The 20,551-nt window shown below is 37.2% G+C and overlaps 2 protein-coding genes and 1 long non-coding RNA gene across 8 annotated transcripts in view; 1 reads left to right on the top strand and 2 right to left on the bottom strand.

Moving 5' to 3' along the window:
• Positions 1-7,402, bottom strand: part of nrip1a (nuclear receptor interacting protein 1a) — a 51,711-nt gene extending 44,309 nt beyond the window's left edge. For 2 of the 5 annotated variants that reach the window (XM_053687298.1, XM_017491426.3), the window contains exon 1: positions 6,928-7,402. The gene's annotated coding sequence lies outside the window, so the exon portion shown is untranslated. Of the gene's footprint in view, positions 1-6,540 lie in introns of all 5 variants that reach the window. The other 3 variants (XM_053687299.1, XM_017491428.3, XM_017491427.3) reach the window with 2 other exon arrangements.
• Positions 7,403-7,753: 351 nt separating this feature from the next.
• On the bottom strand, positions 7,754-11,221 carry LOC128635297 (uncharacterized). Its single transcript, XR_008398239.1, has 2 exons — positions 10,414-11,221; positions 7,754-8,326 (listed from the first exon to the last, which is right to left on the bottom strand). It is a non-coding gene; the product is annotated as an uncharacterized LOC128635297 (long non-coding RNA).
• The window catches only part of samsn1a (SAM domain, SH3 domain and nuclear localisation signals 1a), a 65,706-nt gene continuing 54,650 nt past the window's right edge, over positions 9,496-20,551 (top strand). For both annotated transcript variants that reach the window (XM_053687464.1, XM_053687463.1), the window contains exon 1: positions 9,496-9,614. In XM_053687464.1, the coding sequence (XP_053543439.1) occupies positions 9,588-9,614 (27 nt within the window). In that variant the 5' untranslated portion in view covers positions 9,496-9,587. The remainder of the gene's footprint in view (positions 9,615-20,551) is intronic.

Raw genomic sequence — 20,551 nt, 5'->3', positions numbered from 1 at the left:
TTCCTCATCCTGCCTTTCGCATGCACTCCCGCTGCTTTTTTGCACTCCCACAATAGCATTTCTAATTCTCGCTATAATTACATTCAGCATGAAGGTCAAAGTCCCGTCACCTGCGCCGTGTAAGTTCAAGCCGGTATGAGATAAACATGTGTGGAGCGGTAATTCCAGCCGAACAAACAATACAAGGGTTCACAAACCTTGTATTTTGCACCCGAAATGTCTAACCTGTGCTCATTTCTAGTTTTTTTTTTTTTTTTTTTTTTTACGTGGAACCTGTAGGAAAACGTACTGCAGCTATCATACATCAGAAAGCAAACAGCTCTCGTATCGAATATTTACGCAACTCGTTCGAAATGTTGTCCGTTCCCTTAGATTTATGGGTAGATATGGGTTCGATACTTTGCAGTTTCACAAAACACAATACACACAAAGCGTCACATGCTTTAAAAACTGCATGTAATATAGTAAAAAAAAAAATCATTTCAAAAAAGAGCTGTAGCCATCGAATATCAGACATCAAATAGACGAAAACGGCATTCATTTGTTTACTAGAGGAATGACATCGACTGTGAGAAAGAAAAAAAAAAAACGGGTTCTTTAGGAACTCTTTGAATAGTCATGGTGTCTACGCTTTCATCACTTTTAATGAAAAATTAAAAAATAAAAAACTTTACGTAACAATGTAATGTCATAAAAACTACAGCGTCCATCATGCTAGTACACTCACTGTATCAAATATTCCTGCAGCTCCTTCGAAGGTTAGACACGTTCTTTAGCTAGTCCTGATTTTAGACACCCACTGTAATGTTTTGGCGTGGTTGTGGGTTCTTTGGCGTCCAGTCTCGCAATAATAAATAAATAAATAGATAGATAGCAAAAAAAATAAATGAGGAAAAAACAAACTTGCTAGTTGTCGTTCTATTAACCCATTTCTCAACCTGGCTATGCTATGCTGTGCTACACTACCTCTACGACGGCGACTAGGCCTCGACCGGCCGCGTCCATGCCGTGAATCGCCAACGCTCGACGCTGGCCGAGACTCCGGGATAACCTTGAAGATACCCCTGGAAACCTTCTCAGAGAACATAAAGATGCTAACTATACACATAGCTCATTTAAAAATGTCTTCAGCGTTTTACTTTCTTGAATTGAATTCTCCTTAAAATTGCGAAAGGACTTCTGTGTCGTCGTGTTGCTGACACGGAGAAAGGGATTATGGGTAAGTGCTCATTTCTATGCGATATACTAACGGATACTGACATCCATATTTGCTCTTAGTCTAACAATTTGAAACAATGAATACAGAAATGAAGTTAAACACACACACACACACACACACACACACCACAACATTACAAGACCAGACCGGAGCACTCTTCACTATTTAAACGTTATTTATAAGAAGTCTAAAGAGAAACACAACACTGGTGAAGAAATTCAGACGCATCAACGGTACCATTGCGCACATTGAGTCTCTATTGGGAGATTTTGGGAGAATTTTATTATCTCCACCATCTACAAACAAATTAACTAATAACTCTATGACCTTTTAACCTTTGACTCCTGACCTATTGGCATTTCCTTCTGCTCCAGCTCTGTTCTGAGTGGAAATGTAAGGACGTTAATAAAGTCCCGGTGACAAAAATCTATACATAATCCATACTGGGTAATTATTATTATGATGATAATCCGTGTTTAACACAGAGTTCATTCTGGCTACTAGTTTAACATTGCTACGTTATGACTCGATTTAAGGATCAGCAGGAAATATTTCATCGCAATACTCAATACTGAATCATGACCGCTTTGCTCAGACGCCGAGTTTCCACAATTAAACGTTTGCACAAATGTATCAAGTCACGCTCGCAATACTCTGAAAAGTTAGTATATTGTGATATCATATCACGGAACCTGGAGCCAGTTTCCTAATCTCCTCGATATTTTGTTTTTGCTCAACAGCCAATGTCAAAGATTCAAAGATTTGTCAGGACAAACGAGGGATAATAAGCGAGTTGATACAATCAGTTATTAATTACAGTGAATAACAATAAAGGTATAAAATCCTAACGATGCTTACAATACTCTGAAAAACTGTTTCCTGTTTAGAGCTGAACAAGTAATCCATAAAATCGATAATAATCGATGATGGAAATCGTTGTCGACGAATCTCATTATGGATTAGACGGTCTGCGTGCGGCACGGGGAACGTTTACTCACTACGTTACTTCTCTTATGAAAACACGCATCGGAGAGTACATACTGAAGTCGTGTCCCAAATGACGTACTGTACACTTACACTATGCACTGTGTACTCTACCGTCTAGTGTGTGACTTTTAGAAAGCTGATATCATCTCAAATGGAAAACTAGCGGGTTTTTTACTAACCGGAAGTATACGCCGCTTCCTAGTCGACGGCGCATGATGTCATACGCACGTAACGTGACGCCGCTAGCTTTAGCCTCAGAGTCACCGACATTGACTTTCTTCAGTTTACTGTCTATGTCAACGTTACCTTTAATAAAATGTAATGCATAAATACTATTATATAATATAAACTTATATTTATATATATATATATATATATATATATATATATATATATATATTAAACCACAGTCCTAAATGAATTATATATATTCTGGGTGTGTGTGTGTGTGTGTGTGTGTGTGTGTGTCTGTGTGTGTGTAGTGGGTTCTTTTCAGTCTTATATAATTGGACAAACAGTTGTCTAAAGTTTTAATCTGAAGTTTATATTCGTAACACTGAGATTGTGGAATTTATTTGAAATAAACTAAAAAATGGTACTGAAAGTTTGCCCCGCCCCCATCCGATTAATCGATCAATCTAAAAGAAAAAAAAAGAAAAGAAAAGCAGAAAACAAAAAGTATAATCGGCCAACTAATCGATTAGGAAAACAACAACAACAACAACAACAATAAAAATAATAATAATAATAATAATAATAATAATAATAATAATAATAATAATGATAATAATTTTAAAAAATAATAAAAAGAATAATAATCGGCCAACTAATCGATTAGGAAAATAATAATAATAATAATAATAATAATAATAATAATAATAATTTTAAAAAATAATAAAAAGAATAATAATCGGCCAACTAATCGATTAGGAAAATAATAACAATAATATTAATAATAATAATAATAATAATAATAATAATAATCGGCTAACTAATCGATTATGATAATAATAATAATAATAATAATAATAATAATAATAATAATAATTTTAAAAAATAATAAAAAGAATAATAATTGGCCAACTAATCGATTAGAAAAAAAAATTAAAAAAAATAATAATAATAATAATCATCGGCCAACTAATCGATTAGGAAAATAATAATAATAATAATAATAATAATAATAATAATAATAATAATAATAATAATAATAATAATCGGCTAACTAATCGATCATAATAATAATAATAATAATAATAATAATAACAATAATAATAATCGGCTAACTAATGAAAATAATGGCTAGTTGCAGCCCTAATCCTGTTAATGTACTATGATGTCTTATCGCGATTCAGGTCACACGGAGACATTTTCGCAAACAAAATCGATATATGCCCTCACAAAAAATTTATCAGGAAAATGGAGGTGAAATATTGTAAGTCAGTTGTTACGGTAAATAACAATAGCGTTATCAATCACCCAGTGTTGATATAGTGTGATATCAATACCATGAGGCCTGTTTTGCTCAACTGCCAAGTTTGCACAAAATTTGAGCAAGCTTAGCAAGAAAAAGACGGGGAAATAAGTTAAGTGTTCTAAATTGTTACTCAGTACACTCAATAATCAAGATCTACCTCCTAACGAGACCCACATTAGGCAGTAAAGTCGATTATGTTAATATATTGCCATTTCATCATACCTTGAGACTTGAGACTTTCACAATTTTGCTGAAGTGCCAAGTCCCAAGATTAAATTTTTTTGACATTTGCAAAATAAATGAAAAAAAAAAAAATAATTTGCAAGAAAAATAAGTCTGTTACAAACAGTTACTTGGGCATATTACCTGGAACAAACTGTTAAAAAGGGCCCCAAGGAGACACACACACACACACACACACATACGCGCAACCTGTGAAATGTAAACAGCAATAATGCCTAATTGAACTATAACTCATTCGAATACTATATTAAATATTGCTTTATACACTCCCTCGACTGATTTCTTTTGCTTTTGTCTTGTCTTTTTAACACGTGCACTTGACTTGCGCGACATCTTAGCTAACCTCTTAGTATGAATCAAGGTAATGGCTAGCCAGGGAAATGAGAAAACATCTGGAATTAGCCACAAAGTTTCAGTGTCTGGACGCTCTCGCCGCAAAAACGCCGCAGCACAAACCGAACCGTTTTACAAAATTATTCTATAAGCGTATATAACTTATTATATATAAGTCGCGAGCCATAACCCGTTCCACCCCGCCCGCTGAAACCTGACAGTCGGTAACAGTACGGTTATAAATCCTAACGATGCCCACGATATTCCGAAAAACTCCATCAGGTGCAACATGAATCATATCGTCTTATCGTATTTCCCAGACGTAATTTGACTTATTACTTAATAAACACGTTTAAAATGGCACTTACATGCGATGCTTTATTTACATGACAGAACATCTGATGACTTTGGTTTGAATCCGTATTGTCAGACATGACTTATGTTCCAGCAGCTTACCGAGAACACCTTTCCGTTACGTGGCTGCATTAAAAGCGAGACTAGATGGAGAAGTATCCCTAACACAGGATCAATAACGACATCAATGATCACAGCTTTGACCACTCATTGACCTACTCTCGCTCCTTAAATGGGGTAAATAAATACAGCAACACTTTCCATGAGTCAGGTATCCATAATGCATTATAAGTGCATTCATAAAGATTTCAATTCATTGCAGGGCAGTGTGTGAAATAAGCCTATAGAACGGTATATAAACACACCCATGAAGTGTTATAACGGCATCGTGGAAGGCTTGATGGCACAAAGTGACATAATGAATTATAATACACGTCAATATATGACATGTTAATAGCATCATTAACGAGCGCACTTGTGTTCATTAACATAATCTTTAATGCTCCACTTCCAGTCACGATCAATTAAGGCATTACGTGAATGACCATGACATTTGTTATGAAGCTTCATAGCACAAAGTGACATCATGCATTGTGACACTATCTGTTCTCAGTATGATTGGTGAGATCAGTGCTATAAAGCTTTATGACAAATACTACGTTCATTCATAGACTCAGAGCTCTAAGCATGCCTCCACTCTAACCTGACATACGCCTCTATAACGTTCACGAGTTACTAACAGCACCACTGACATAAAGCTTAATAACAACTGTTATTCTGCGTCCACATAATATTTCATGCTCCTTCTCCAGTGAAGATCGTTTAAAGCATTCTCTGAATGACCATGACATTTGTTATGACGCTTCATAGCACAAACTGACATCATGCATTATGACACGTATTTGATGTGTTCTCATTACGATCGGTGAGACCACTGCTATGAAGCTTTATAATATATAGCGCTATAAACTCCAACCTGACATAAGCCTTTATAACGTATATGCAAATGTTCATAAATGCACACTTAAAATGATATAACAGCATATATGTAAGGCTTTATACCACAAAGTGATACAATGCATTACAGTACATATTTAACCTGTTCTTAGAGTTATTGACGGGTCCATTGCTATAAAGCTTTATAACAACTGATATTAACATTCACATAATACCTTACATAGACTCAGAGTTCCAAGCATGCCTCCACTCTTACCTGACATAAGCTCCTACAACAGTGCACAAATGTCTACACACACACACACACACACACACACACACACACACAATGTTATGACAGCATATTATGAAGCACAAAGTGTCATAATGCATTATAAAACATATTCGCCCCGATCTCAGTATTACTAGCTAGACCACTGCTATAACTCCCTAAAGCAAACGTTATATTAAATCACATAATCGCATAATCACAAAGCATGCACATTTCACTTGACATAAGCCTGTATAACTGTATGCAAATGTTTATAAACGCACGCATAAAATCTTATAACGACAGAGTATAAGGTTTCAATGCTTTATATAAACCAAGAGCTCCAATCACTCCTGGATAGAACTGTTAACGCTTCACTTCCAAAGAAAATAAATGAAAGCATGATGTCAGTGCACATAAGATTTTTTGCTTATAAAGCATTATAGCACTGGTCTCACCAATAACGCACAGAACAAGTCAAATGTGTGCATTATAATGCGTTATGGAGAACACTTTGAGCTATGCAGTGCCTTGTATTGTAATATGTGCTTTTATGGACAGTTACACAGGTTTATGTCAAGCCTTAAGAAGCATTATGTAGGGTTGCTTTATAAATAAATAAATAAGAGTAAATAAATATGAATGCACTAGTGATGAAGTATGGAGATCTGATCCGTTTAAAAAGAAAAAGAAAAAGAAAAAAGAAAAAAAGAATGTTACCAGGAATAATTCTTGTCCATGTAAAGAGCGAGCTCTGGTCATGAATGCTGTCTGGGTTTCATGTGTGTGTACGCAAGAGGCAAAACATCACACTCCTGTCAGACCCACAGCCCAAAGCCACTCACAGGAGAACCCCGAAGAAGCCAGACAGAAAATAATACAAGGGTCTAGTTACTCTCATGAGTGTGGCATTCGGGGATTTCTTGTGTAGTTGCGGCGCAGAGACGCGCACGCGAACGCAGCCTGGCGCATTGGGCGCTTGGGCTGTGCGTGGAGGCGCGCGGCTCATCCATCCATCCATCCATCCATTCACCCATCCACCCATTCATTCATGAACCCATGCATCTACAATTCCGCATCGTACAGGACCCACTTCTCCATCCGTACCTGCTCACTCACATGGCTTCACGTGCGATTTCTCCTCTGCGTCTCTGCGTTTTTTCTCTGTGTGTGTGTGTGTGTATGGGTTTTTTTTTTTTTTTTTTTTTGGAAATGCTCGTCCCCGACACCACCGCGTCCACGTCGCCGCTTCTTCCTCTTCTTCTTCTTCTTTCTTTTTTTTTTTTTTTTTCTTTATTTCATTCTTTCGCCGCACAATGTCGGATCAAAGTGATAAACTCTCAGTGAGACCCGATTTTCTCCGGCACTCCTGCGATGGATCGAGTGTGATCGGTGATCCCAGGCATCCCACTGCCACACGCACGCACACGCATACGCGCGCGCGCACGCACACACACACACACACACACACACACACACACGGGCTACACTCCTCCTGTACGCTGCGCGGTCGGTAATCTTAAAGCGACAGTAGAGCTGTTTCTGCTGCTCAGGTTCCTCTGGGTGAGGAGACAGGCTTGAGGATTTACACGGTTAAGAGAGAGACAGAGGAGCTCCAGCACTTCCTCACTCACACACACACACACACACACACACACACACGTTTGTCTTACTATCCTTATAAGAACCTTCCCCTGACATAATTATTAATGCAGCTAATTACTGCATAAACACCTAAACCTAACCCTGACCTTAACACCTTAACCTCAGTAGACAAAAGGAAACCATTTGGCTCTTTTAGATCTACAGTGTTGGGTATTCCTATCCCCAAAAATACAGAGAGAGAGAGAGAGAGAGAGAGAGAGAGAGAGAGAGAGACTGTAATCCATGAATGTACATGTATCAGTGACAAAATCACTGAGATTACAATAAATCATCCGTTCATTTTTTTATTCGTTTATTCAATGATCTATTTGATGTCCGTGCCGGTTAATCATAGCAACAGGTACAATGCATAACAGTTCATTACAATTCTGTAGTGAGATCTAAAATGTAAAAACGCGATAAAGGGTTTTGAAAATAAATTTGATTAGTTATGGACTGGCACCCTGTCGAGGGTGTACCCCGCCTTGTGCCCCATGCTCCCTGGGATAGTCTCATAGAAGCAGGGATGGATGGATGGACTTGGATTAGTTGTGTACTGGGGTTAGAACGTTTACCTCGCATCTCCGGGGTCGGAGGTTCGAATCACGCCTCCGCCCTATGTGCGCTTGCATGGAGCTTGCATGTTCTTCCCGTGCTTTCTGGGTTTCCTCCGGGTACTCCGGTTTCTTTCCCCAGTCAAAAGACGTGCATTGTAGGCTGATTGGCGTGTCCAAATTGTCCATAGTGTGTGAATATGTGTGTGATTGTGCCCTGTGATGGGCTGGCTTCCTGTCCCGGGTGTCCCCCGCCTTGTGCCCCGAGACCCCTGGGTTGGGCTCCAGGCTCCCCGCGACCCTATAAGCTGTACAGAAAACAGATGGATGGATGGATGGATGGATGGATAGTTGTGTACTGTTTGTATACATACAGTATAATTTGATATCTTTAATAATATATATATATATATATATATATATACAATTATACAATTATTTTAACCATTTTTTTATGACTTGGACATACAGTGAAGTTTTATTCGTCCAAATTTTTTTTCCACGATGATCCATGATATTCAAATACTATAAAAATTTTTTTAAAAAACTTGTGACAGTTGTTTTAATCAAACAAATTTTTAATAAAACTATAGGAATTAGTGTTTAAAATGTCTACAATTTAACAATTTGTATCTTTTATTTTAATTTCTGGATCATATGGGGATCCATGTATATTTGGTTATATTTTATGACATTACATTACACTGTAGGGAGTCCTTTTTGAGATTATTATTATTATTATTATTATTATTATTATTATTATTAGACCAAGTTCACACCCTTCACCCCACACGTCAGGCATTTAGGTTTTCTCACGGCTAAAGTAAACAAAGCCCGTGGAGTCTAAAGCGCGCTGAGATCCTGTTGAGAGTTTCACAGCTTTCTCGAATATGAAATGATGTGAAGGTGCCGCTGCCCCTCCTCTCCAGATCCACTCTGCCATTCACACATTTGACATCACTGTAGTAACTACTACTACTAATTACCAGCCTTTTGCTTCTCTTATGCATTGTTTAAGGACTAAACTCTGAACGTTGTTTGCTTCCCATCTGTCGTTTTTTTTTGTTGTTGTTGTTGTTGTTGTAACTTACAGACAGATGACAAAATACAGAAACAAACCGTGCCGTAGGGGGGATAACCTTTATCTTATATAGGAATCGTTTCTAATCTGATGGGTGTGGTCTCTTCCAGTATGACTCCGCCCCCACATACAGGGCACGAGGGCTCACTGGATGGTTTGATGAGGATGAAAATTATATAAATCGTCATTGCCTGCAGTTATAAGGGTCAAGTTACAACCTCAAATATAACACCAAAAAATAAACATTTAACAGTTCAAAGAGCATTCCGACCCTGACCGCTGGCTTATGTCATACAGCAGACCTACACAAAGCAGACTTTGGCCTCAGCACCTGATGATTTTGAAGGAAAACATTAGGACTGCCAGGAGGCAGTGACCTTTAATCCCGCTGCTTTCGTTTGAGCTTTATTATAGAGCAGGAAGGGCTTAAGCGCCCTGGGAAGACAGGTACAAACAAGGATATGGGCTGAGAGGAAGTGCTAACTGGGATGTCACCTTTGGACTCAAATATGAAGGTAAACATCTCAACCACTAAAACTTTGGCGTTTCCTTCTTAGCGTCATGGAATTCTGAATTTGTGGCTCACTTTCCGCTGGTGTAGATGCTATGCTCCAACATGGACAACTTAAAGATCTTCCTCAAAGCAGTCTCGCTCTTACATCAGTGGATAAGCTTATATGGATACTGTAGATTTGCACCCAAGAGCTGCTGCTGCTGTAATCATAAAGACTGTCTTGTTCACATCTGCTTATCCTGTAAACACACTCAGTACCTTTTTCACTTTACTCTTCTACATCTGCATGCTGATATGATTTATACTTACCATTACCAGGGGCAATATCTCTGACCTCCTCGGAGTTCCTAATACCCCAAGAGCTTTAAAATCATCAAACCACTATTGGGGTTTTACTGTTTTTGCCCAGTTTTTATTTTTCTCCCTTGGGTTACTACATTTTGTTTGATTCTTTTACTGTTTTATTACGTTTCCGTTTCATCGTATTCTTTACATGAGAGCGTGTAGAATGAAAAAAAATAAATAATAAGAACTTGTCTCGGACACTTATACTCAAGAGGTGTGAACTATTCGCATAATCTGAATGCGGACGCCAGATAAAAATCACTCCAAAAATGAGTAACTTTCGCAGCATTAATACTGAAGTAACTGTTGGACATACTGTAAGTCACAGACTGTGAGTACATGACCCATGTCCGAATATGCTATTACTTTAAAATGATTATAATTATTACTGTTTGTTTTTACTCTTCTACAACTGTATAGATGGATAGATAGATAGATAGATGAAGAACACAGACCTTGTCAGGGCTGCTGTGGATCTGGGTTCTATCCCAGGATCACTGGGTGTGAGGTGGGGACACCCTGGATGGAAAGCTAGTCCATTAAAGGGCACCACACACACACACACACACACACTCACACATTCATACACTAATTTAAGTGAAATTTAAAGCCCATCTACTGGCATGCTTTTAGAAGGAAACTGGAAAAACCCAGAGGAAACCCATACAGACAAGGAGACAGTATCTCGAGTTCTGGGGCTGTGACTCGGCGAAGACACTAGCGCACTTGCAAGACATGGACACTACATATAAGAAGTTTTTTTTTAAAGATAGTTCTGAAAAAGGTGTGACTTGGAAGACGAAACCGCATTAAAACGCGTCGTGATGTACAGTCTTAAGGTTTCTTCATTTGAACACACCTTCAAACGTTCCAAACTTAGCTAGGAACTCTCGAGTATACGGAAAGAACCCTTGAAGAACCATTTTTCTAAGAGCATGTAAACTGTCGTAAACGCATCATAAAATGTGTAGTGTGACATTTTACATGAGGTCATGAGGTAAAACTCTGCCATAAAATATTCAGTAGCAACGAAGCACTGGCACTGTGCCAACCGAGAGACGTTCAAAGGTCCTCTGTGGATGTAATTGACATTTTCATGGAAGTACAGTCAAAGTAAGACTTAAGAAATTCAGAATCATGAGGGTTTTGTACAGATCGTGTACATATGTGAGAAGATGCATTTTTCAAGCTGTGAAAAATGTCATTTAAAAAAAAAAAAAAAGTAAGACGTCGGGTTTCTACAAAAGTAGTGATCGTTTGAAGAACTCGTATCTAGAAACCCTCGAGGAACCCTTTTTTTTTTTTTTTCCCCTCTAAGAGTGTACTTATGATATATTATTCTTTAGGCAGAAAATTTTATTCCAAACATACAAACCATAAACAAGGAAATGAACTGCTACATTAACACTGTGAAAAATGTAGTCAAACTATAATAATGGAATGTCTGAAAAACCTAACCCAAGGGTATGCAAACTTTTGCACCCGGCTGTATGGCTATCTACGTCTGTTCCATTTTATACTGTCCTGTTATATGATTGTTGATATAATTGATGACCTTTGAGGTTTACGCTTATGTCGATTACTTTGAACTCTATTGCATGTTGGTTACCTTTGACTGCTTTGAGATTACAGCTTTCATATTCGTCCTTCAGATCCGTCCGTGTCTCATGGCACACACGGTTCGTTCTTCAAGCATTTTGTTTCTAGTTTCTAGTCTGTTTGGTGGAACCTTGTATGACAGCATTCGGCATGTTTACTTCTCGAATTTGTAAGTTGCTTAGGATAAAAGCAAATGCCAGATAAAGAATTCGAGTACACTTTAAATCAAAGGGGCTTCTTCAAGGGGTTCTTTGTATGAATAAGGATTCTTAGTGTCATAAAAGGGTTGAGTTCCAGGTCCAGCATCATAGAAGAAAAATGTAAAAACTGAAAACAAATGCTTTTATGTTACATGATAAAGCGTGCTCAGTGTTATACGTCCACCACTTGTCCTCAGTACACAAATTCCTACGAGTAGAATTACACTACATACAGTATAGGCATTGCCAATCCTTAGGCATGGCATTATTATAGAGTTTAAAATGTTAATGAGTTAACCAGTCCCTCCAGGATTTAGCGATTTTGCAAGGAAAAGCTTGCGATGTTTCAAAATTACCGCAGATTTTCTGCAGATTTGGGCCAAGACGTGCCACATGACGTCATCAACATGCATTCAGACAAAACCCTCTTCAATTCACGTGGGTCGAACCTGAGTACAGCTAAAAGGACTTGATTACCAACAAATGGTAATGGTAAGACGGGGCGGCATGACTCCCACTTTCTGAAGTGTCCTTGGGCAAAACACTGAACGCAAAGTTGCTCCTGATGGCAAGTAAGCGCTTGCATGGCAGCTCTGCTACTATTGTTGTGTGAGTGTGTGTGAATGGGTGAATGAGACACAGTGTAAAGCGCTTCGGATAAAAGCGTTATATAAGTGCGCCATTTAAATGGTCTACACTTATATAGGTTCTCATTCACACACACACAAACCAATGGTAGCAGAGCTGCCATGCAAGGCGCTAACTTACCATCAGGAGCAACTTGGGGTTCAGCGTCTCACCCAAGAACACTTCGGTATGTGGAGTCACATGGGCCGGGAATCGAACCCCCAACCCTACGATTAGCGGACAACCCACTCTACCACCAGAGTCACAAACCTCACATTGAAAGACCTTGCAAAACAATTTACGTGCAATTGCGATTTCGCAAATTCAAGTACTTTTCCTCAAAGAAGCACAAAAAACTCCACAAACTGCATCGCAAACTTTGAAGAAAAAAAAAATTCACAGCAAAATCAAGCATTTTTGGCCGCAAAAAAAAAAATAAAAAAGCCATGAAATCCTGTATGGACTGGTTAATATGGATTTCTCTCTCAGAAATCAGAGGGTGCGCAAATTTTTTTGCATTCAGCTCTTTCAAAATCATGACCAAATTCAATTACCTACTTATCCATTCCGCCGAGTAACGTGAATCAATCGAGTCATTATTAGAGCTTTTAAAGCACTCGACGCTATTTTATCCATCGGCTAGTGTGACTTCCTCTTCCTGTGGCTTTGGATTTGAAAGCAGGGCTGTCTGAGATGAGACTCTTTGTGGGTTAAGACCTCAGATAATAATGTCACCCTTACTATTTCGCCAAGCCGTGCGGATCAATACCCCCCTGTTTACGCATGCAGCTTGCATGCGCAGCACTACATTTCAGAGAATGAAAGGCTGCTATTATGGCTGCTTAAGACCTGGCTTGGGTTCAGCGGCAGCCGAAGACGAGCTGCTGAAAATGCAGTCGTGTATTCATATGGAGAAATTCTCTTAGCATCACAAAACAACATGCGGTTTAGTGATAACAAGTTAATGTGCTTCAATTGGTATTCAGCAAAAAAATAAAAATAAAAAATAAATAAATAAAGCAGATGGTTCTGGTGTGTTTTACTGAATGACTTACAACAGGAATAGAGCAGATGCCTGAAAAGAACACTAAGTGCACAGGTGTGGTTTGTCGACCTGGCAGGAAGAATGTATCTCGATGAAGGATTGATTAGGAAAAAATAGACGAGGGAAGTGTAAATGCACGGACATGTGCGGAGTCGTGCCACATTGTGGCCGTGTAGCTGTATGAGGCGTGGGGGCGGAGGACTTGGCGTTTGGTGCAGGACAGGCCTCAGTGTGTGTGCACATTGTGCAGCCATGTGTGCGAACATCACAGATCACAGTCTAGAATTTACCCTTCCTACCTCTCCCACAGGCATCGGCCATTCTCATGGGCAAGGCTCCCATTTTAGCTCTTTCGTTCGCTTGAGCATGAAACATCATTAACCTAGCTTTGAGGATCTCGCAGGTTGGAATGTGCAAGATCTATGACCTTTTTTTAGGGGGTTATTTATTAATTTGTCTTTTTTTTTTTTATTTATTCATACACTCATATAAAAAAAAGATCCTGGAAAAGGTTCTTACTAATCATGCCTGTTTCCTGAATAACACCCCGACCCCGTCCTCATTTTGTTCCAAACATATTTTTGTATAAAAATATTGGAACATGTGACTGACAGGTGCTTCTTGTTACCCAGGTGTGTCCTGTTAGATTGACTGCTTAAACAATAAATAGCTCTAAACATCTACCGTTGTTTTTAGACTTCAGTTTCACCTGTGAAGACTGCATTTCTTGTTTAAAAAAAAAAAAAAAGGATAAACCAACAGAAGATCAGAGAGCTGACTCTAGGAGAAAAATCAAGCCAAACATACGAGCTCATCTGTGAAACATGGTGGCGGTAGTGTCATGACTTGGGAACGAAAAAGAGAGGTTGGTGAAAGAATGGCTGTTTGGAGCTGCTATAAAATAAGTGCTATTTAAATAAATAACAGTTCCACACTTGTTCGGAGAAATGAAAATGTTAAACTATAAGTGGATAAAAATTCTGACGTGTCATTCTTGAATAATTGGCAAATTGCTGTGGTATGATGGGAATAAAACCCTTAGGGACACGCTGTTAAAGGAAAATAATTAACTCCGGGTAGTCATAGTAACTCCACACACCACTTGTTGTTGAATTATTTTCCTTTAACAGCACGTTCCCAAGTGTTTTATTTCTCGACTACTAATAATAATACTAGCACCCAAAAAGTGGAAATATTTAGTATTCCTATTTTCACTTGGCTACGGATAGCATCTGCCTTTAAAAATAAATACTTTAAGCATAACTAAGTGCTAGTTTTCTAAAAAGCACTTGTCAGAGTTACTCCTGTACGATTTCTCAGTGAAGTGAAGAGACTCAGGTGCAGAAGCAGAACCACACACACACACACACACACACACACACACATGGCGTGGGAAGTGTGTGTGTCAAGGGAACAGAGCCACATTACACCCTGACATATAGCCAGACCAGCTCACTCTTTTGTACAGTGCCATTCACTCTCCCAGCATGCTTTGTTTCCGCATGTTGTTGACCCAGTTTGTGCATTTGGACTAATCCCCATGGCCTGTGCCGCGGGTGGTCGGGGCCGAAGCCTTCCTCTCTGCCTCTCCCTCATTAGAATATCAGATAGTAAGGAAAAGAGGTTTCTCAAAAGCAATGGGGGGAAGAAAAGAAAACAAAACAAAAATATAGAACAGAATGGGGGGGGGGGTGGAGTCGAGGGATTTAGAAGTGGAGCGTTATGTGCGTCGTCTCAAGGGTCCTGGCTTGAACTCGTTTACCAGGATCTTGGCCTGTAATCACAAACACTGTTCTGAGTCAACAGCATTGTGTGCAGGAGTAAGGAGATCTATTCTTAGTGGGCAGACACAAAATTGGTGCTCAGTGTCACAAGGTTTAGAGAAATATAACCCCGTTTGGACCTGAAGCACTTCTATTCATCACCCTGAGCTGAGCTGGGCAAGTCTCACTGCCCCCGCTGGGTGTTGCCTGGTGTGAAATTTGCTGCTTAGAGAATAAAATAAGGATTGTTTGGACTGCCATGATTTTGTTGGTCAGGGCTAGATCTTATTATGACCAGAAAAAAACAGGTCTTTGTATAATGTGTTGGTTAAACATGCAGTGCAGGTTTTTTTTTTTTTTTTTCCCCTCTACTCAATGTCATTCCTGATTTGCCAGGAGTATTTATTTGTTGGTTTGTTTGTTCATGCAATTTTATTTGTCACAGTTGCCTCCACAAGGTCATTACAATCTCTACAGTATTCTTCTTCTTCTAATAATAATAATTATAAAGGAAGAAAAATACTCCGAAAAGTTAGCTAATATTACATATCCAGCAGATTTTATTAGCTTCCCTACAAGCTAGGTAATGCTTGTCTAACTATTACATACGTAATAATTAACTAACAGCCTAACTACTAACATTATATAGTGTTATACTTAAAACTATCCAACATCAGCTAATTTCGCTTAGGTATCTAAGCTATAACGAATATCGTTAATATTGAGCGAACTACTAGATTGCATAATTAAAACTAGCAGGAAAGTTTGCTAGCAAGCTGTAGCTAATATTAGGACAGTCTAACTTAGCTAATATTACATAGATCCATTGAATGACAGAAATGAATCCCTCAAAAACAGTGCTCCTGATTTGTCAAAACTTGTCCTCAGTAAGTCACAATGTAGCTTGGCTTATATTACGAATATCGCTGGGAGATTTGATGCTCTTGCTAGGTTTGCTCACAAGCTAGGTAATGTTTGGCTAACTATTATGTATGTAATTAAAACCTGGAACTAGGAAGCTAAATAACAGGCTACTGACATGACATAGTGTAATCATTAAAATAAGTATCAAATAGTGGCTATTTTTGCTCAGCATCCAAACAAAAATAGCTAATATTGGGCTAACTACTAGATTGTATAATTAAAAGTAGTAGTAAAGTTCACTATCAAGCTATAGGTAACTTTAGGATAGTGTATTTTTTTTTCTCTCTCTCCATATTATTATTATTAGCAGGGACAAAATAACCCAAAAATCTATAAGTACTATAATGTTCTTTCTGATTCATCATAGAATTGCACATCCTGGAAATTCTTCAACAGTAGTTCACACACTAGCTTAGCTAGTATTACAATTAAGGCAGATGTTATTAACTTGCTACGTTTGCTCCAAGCTAGGCAATGTTTGGCTAACTATATGTAATGCAAACTACAGTAGGAAGCTATATAAAGGCTAATAATATTATATTGAGAACATGCAAAAATCAGATTTTTCTTTTTTCCTAACTAGCTAACGTTAGCTGGCTACACTTCTAACTGTGTCAAGCCAGACTTCTTATGACATACATTACGTGCCGGAAAAAGTCCAGTTTCATAAAGAAACAATGGCAGCAAGCAAGCTAGATCATTTTAGCTAGTTAGCTAATAGTCTGTGCATTATATCCATTCCTATTGTATCTAGAAATCCTTGTGTTAGCCTATAAATACGTACAGTAACAAAATGTATGGAGAACACAGATTGTTTATAAAAAATAAATAAATAAAAAAAAGCCTGGAAGTGATCAGTTGTGAGAGTTTCTCTAAACAGTCTTTTAGCTAGCTAGCTTACCCAGTTAGTTGCTAAGTTACCCAGTTTGCTTGCTGTGTGAAACAGTACCTCTTACCAAAGCTGAGGGATTTCAGATCTCAGTCCCCATATCATACAAGTAGCTGTTTGAATGTTATTTTTCTTAGCAAGGACAGCATTTTTACTATATGTCTGAAATAATTTACCGCAGCTTATCAAGACAGGTCCAGCATTCAATCAGGCCAAAAGAGAACAAAATGAGGTTTCGATGGCATTAGAACACTTCTGATTACTTATTTATTTATTTATTTATTTATTTATTTATTTATTTATTTTATTTTTACCATTCTTCTCTTTTCCAATTTCCAATCCCTGGTTAATAAATTAGCTCTCACTCAGGCACGTTGCTCTCTGAAGTAAGCGGCATAATTACAGAAACGATCTTTAATTAGGGCAAAAGAGGAAAAATTAACCAGCTGTGGCTGAGACAGTCTTCTTCAAAATCGTTTTCTCTTTCAGTGAGCCAAAAAATCAAAGAAGGACCCGAAGGGAAATATGGTAAAATAAAGGAAAAACGACAATTGCTTGGCATCACATACAGAGTTGCTTCAGTGACACAATTCATCTGCAAAATTTGCATACGTAATTTTTAGTCACATGGTTCATTTATTATCACAAGCTAATTTGTCAACAGGTGATATTTACACGACTTAATTATTTTCCACATGATTAATAATATGATAAAGAATAAAATATTTGAACGTTCATTTTACAAAAATTGCATGTAGTTTTTTTTTTTACGTTTCGTTTAAGTTTTTCTTTTGACACTGTTTTTTTTACATGCTTTTTTTCCCCCACATGTAGTGTATCTGCTTTTATTTTTTATGTCAATTTTGACCTGTGTAATTGAATTGCACATGCTAATTTTCCATGTGATCACATATTGTTCACATGATGTCATACAGCTACTTGAATTCACAATTCACAAATTATGCAATTTCATGGCATAACATGTTGTACATGTTGTACTGAACTTTGTACTGAAGATTTTTTGTATAAGATGACCTCTAAACTAGCATAGGATATGAAATGACGTCTAAACAGTAAAACATGAGCTAACTTCTAAAATAGCATAAACATTCAATTACTACGATGAAATACTCCAAGGCACTCGCATGGTGAAGTAAAAAGCCTTTAATTAACTGGGTTAAATCATAAAAATTCTGTTATTTTGTAGTGTAAAACATTAACTGACGTTTAAATAGGCGTAAAACATGAGCTGATGTCTACACTAGCATAAAACACAAGCTGACCTCTAAACTAACATAAAACATTAACTAAGCTCTAAACTAGCATAAAACATGAACTAACCTCTAAACTAGCATAAAACATTAACTAACCTCTAAACTAGCATAAAACATGAACTAACCTCTAAACTAGCATAAAACATTAACTAACCTCTAAACTAGCATAAAACATTAACTAACCTCTAAACTAGCATAAAACATTAACTAACCTCTAAACTAGCATAAAACATGAACTAACCTCTAAACTAGACATGAACTAACCTCTAAACTAGCATAAAACATGAGCTGATGTCTACACTAGCATAAAACACAAGCTGACCTCTAAACTAACATAAAACATTAACTAACCTCTAAACTAGCATAAAACATTAACTAACCTCTAAACTAGCATAAAACATTAACTAACCTCTAAACTAGCATAAAACATTAACTAACCTCTAAACTAGACATGAACTAACCTCTAAACTAGCATAAAACATTAACTAACCTCTAAACTAGCATAAAACATTAACTAACCTCTAAACTAGACATGAACTAACCTCTAAACTAGCATAAAACATTAACTAACCTCTAAACTAGCATAAAACACAAGCTGACCTCTAATCTAGCATATAACTTAAACTATGTCTAAACTAGCATAAAACATAAACTAACCTCTAAACTAGCATAAAACATGAACTAAACTCTAAACTAGACATGAACTAACCTCTAAACTAGCATAAAACATAAACTAACCTCTAAACTAGCATAAAACATGAACTAACCTCTAAACTGAACATGAACTAACCTCTAAATTACCATAAAACATTAACTAAGCTCTAAACTAGCATAAAACATGAACTAACCTCTAAACTAGCATAAAACATTAACTAACCTCTAAACTAGCATAAAACATGAACTAACCTCTAAACTAGCATAAAACATTAACTAACCTCTAAACTAGACATGAACTAACCTCTAAACTAGCATAAAACATTAACTAACCTCTAAACTAGCATAAAACATTAACTAACCTCTAAACTAGACATGAACTAACCTCTAAACTAGCATAAAACATTAACTAACCTCTAAACTAGCATAAAACATGAACTAACCTCTAAACTAGACATGAACTAACCTCTAAACTAGCATAAAACATGAGCTGATGTCTACACTAGCATAAAACACAAGCTGACCTCTAAACTAACATAAAACATTAACTAACCTCTAAACTAGCATAAAACATTAACTAACCTCTAAACTAGCATAAAACATTAACTAACCTCTAAACTAGACATGAACTAACCTCTAAACTAGCATAAAACATTAACTAACCTCTAAACTAGCATAAAACATTAACTAACCTCTAAACTAGACATGAACTAACCTCTAAACTAGCATAAAACATTAACTAACCTCTAAACTAGCATAAAACACAAGCTGACCTCTAATCTAGCATATAACTTAAACTATGTCTAAACTAGCATAAAACATAAACTAACCTCTAAACTAGCATAAAACATGAACTAAACTCTAAACTAGACATGAACTAACCTCTAAACTAAACATGAACTAACCTCTAAACTAGCATAAAACATAAACTAACCTCTAAACTAGCATAAAACATGAACTAACCTCTAAACTGAACATGAACTAACCTCTAAATTACCATAAAACATAAACTAACCTCTGACCTAGCATAAAACATAATCTGATGTCAAAACTAGCATAAAACATAAACTGTTCAAACTAGTATAAAACATAAACTAACCACTAACCTAGCACAGAATCACAAAAATCAGACATTTATTGGAATATCACAAAAGCCGAGATGTCTGCAGATCATCTGACGAATACAATCAATGTTCATGCAGTTATACAGTACTAAACCAATGATAAGGTGGGGTTTTCCCTTTGCAGGGTTTTCCCTTATTTTTCTTCTTTTGATCACATTTCTGACGTCTCGGCACAATTCTGTTTCTTCCTTCATATCTTATCTATAATTGTAGCGCAAGTTCGGCCAGCTTATTTTTGAAAAAGTTTTTATTTTACCGACTTGCGTCATGGATTTTCAACGACACGTCTTAAGGAATCTTGCTAAAAAGATACAGACTTAAACGTACAGTGTACAGACTCAGTGTCTCTATGCAGGTACAGAGTGTGTTTTTTCAGAGAAATAACAGAGCAGGCCGAGAAGAAAAGGATACATTTGTAACTGAAGAATGGGTGCTCAGTGATCTCACCAAAATGATCTCACCAGCTTGACCTACTTTGATTTTAGATTCTCTGA

This window comes from Ictalurus punctatus, chromosome 17 (genome assembly GCF_001660625.3).
Source record: "Ictalurus punctatus breed USDA103 chromosome 17, Coco_2.0, whole genome shotgun sequence".
Classification (NCBI taxonomy): domain Eukaryota; kingdom Metazoa; phylum Chordata; class Actinopteri; order Siluriformes; family Ictaluridae; genus Ictalurus; species Ictalurus punctatus.
Note: the sequence above shows the minus strand (reverse complement) of the source record. Positions and strands in the feature narration are given on the sequence as shown.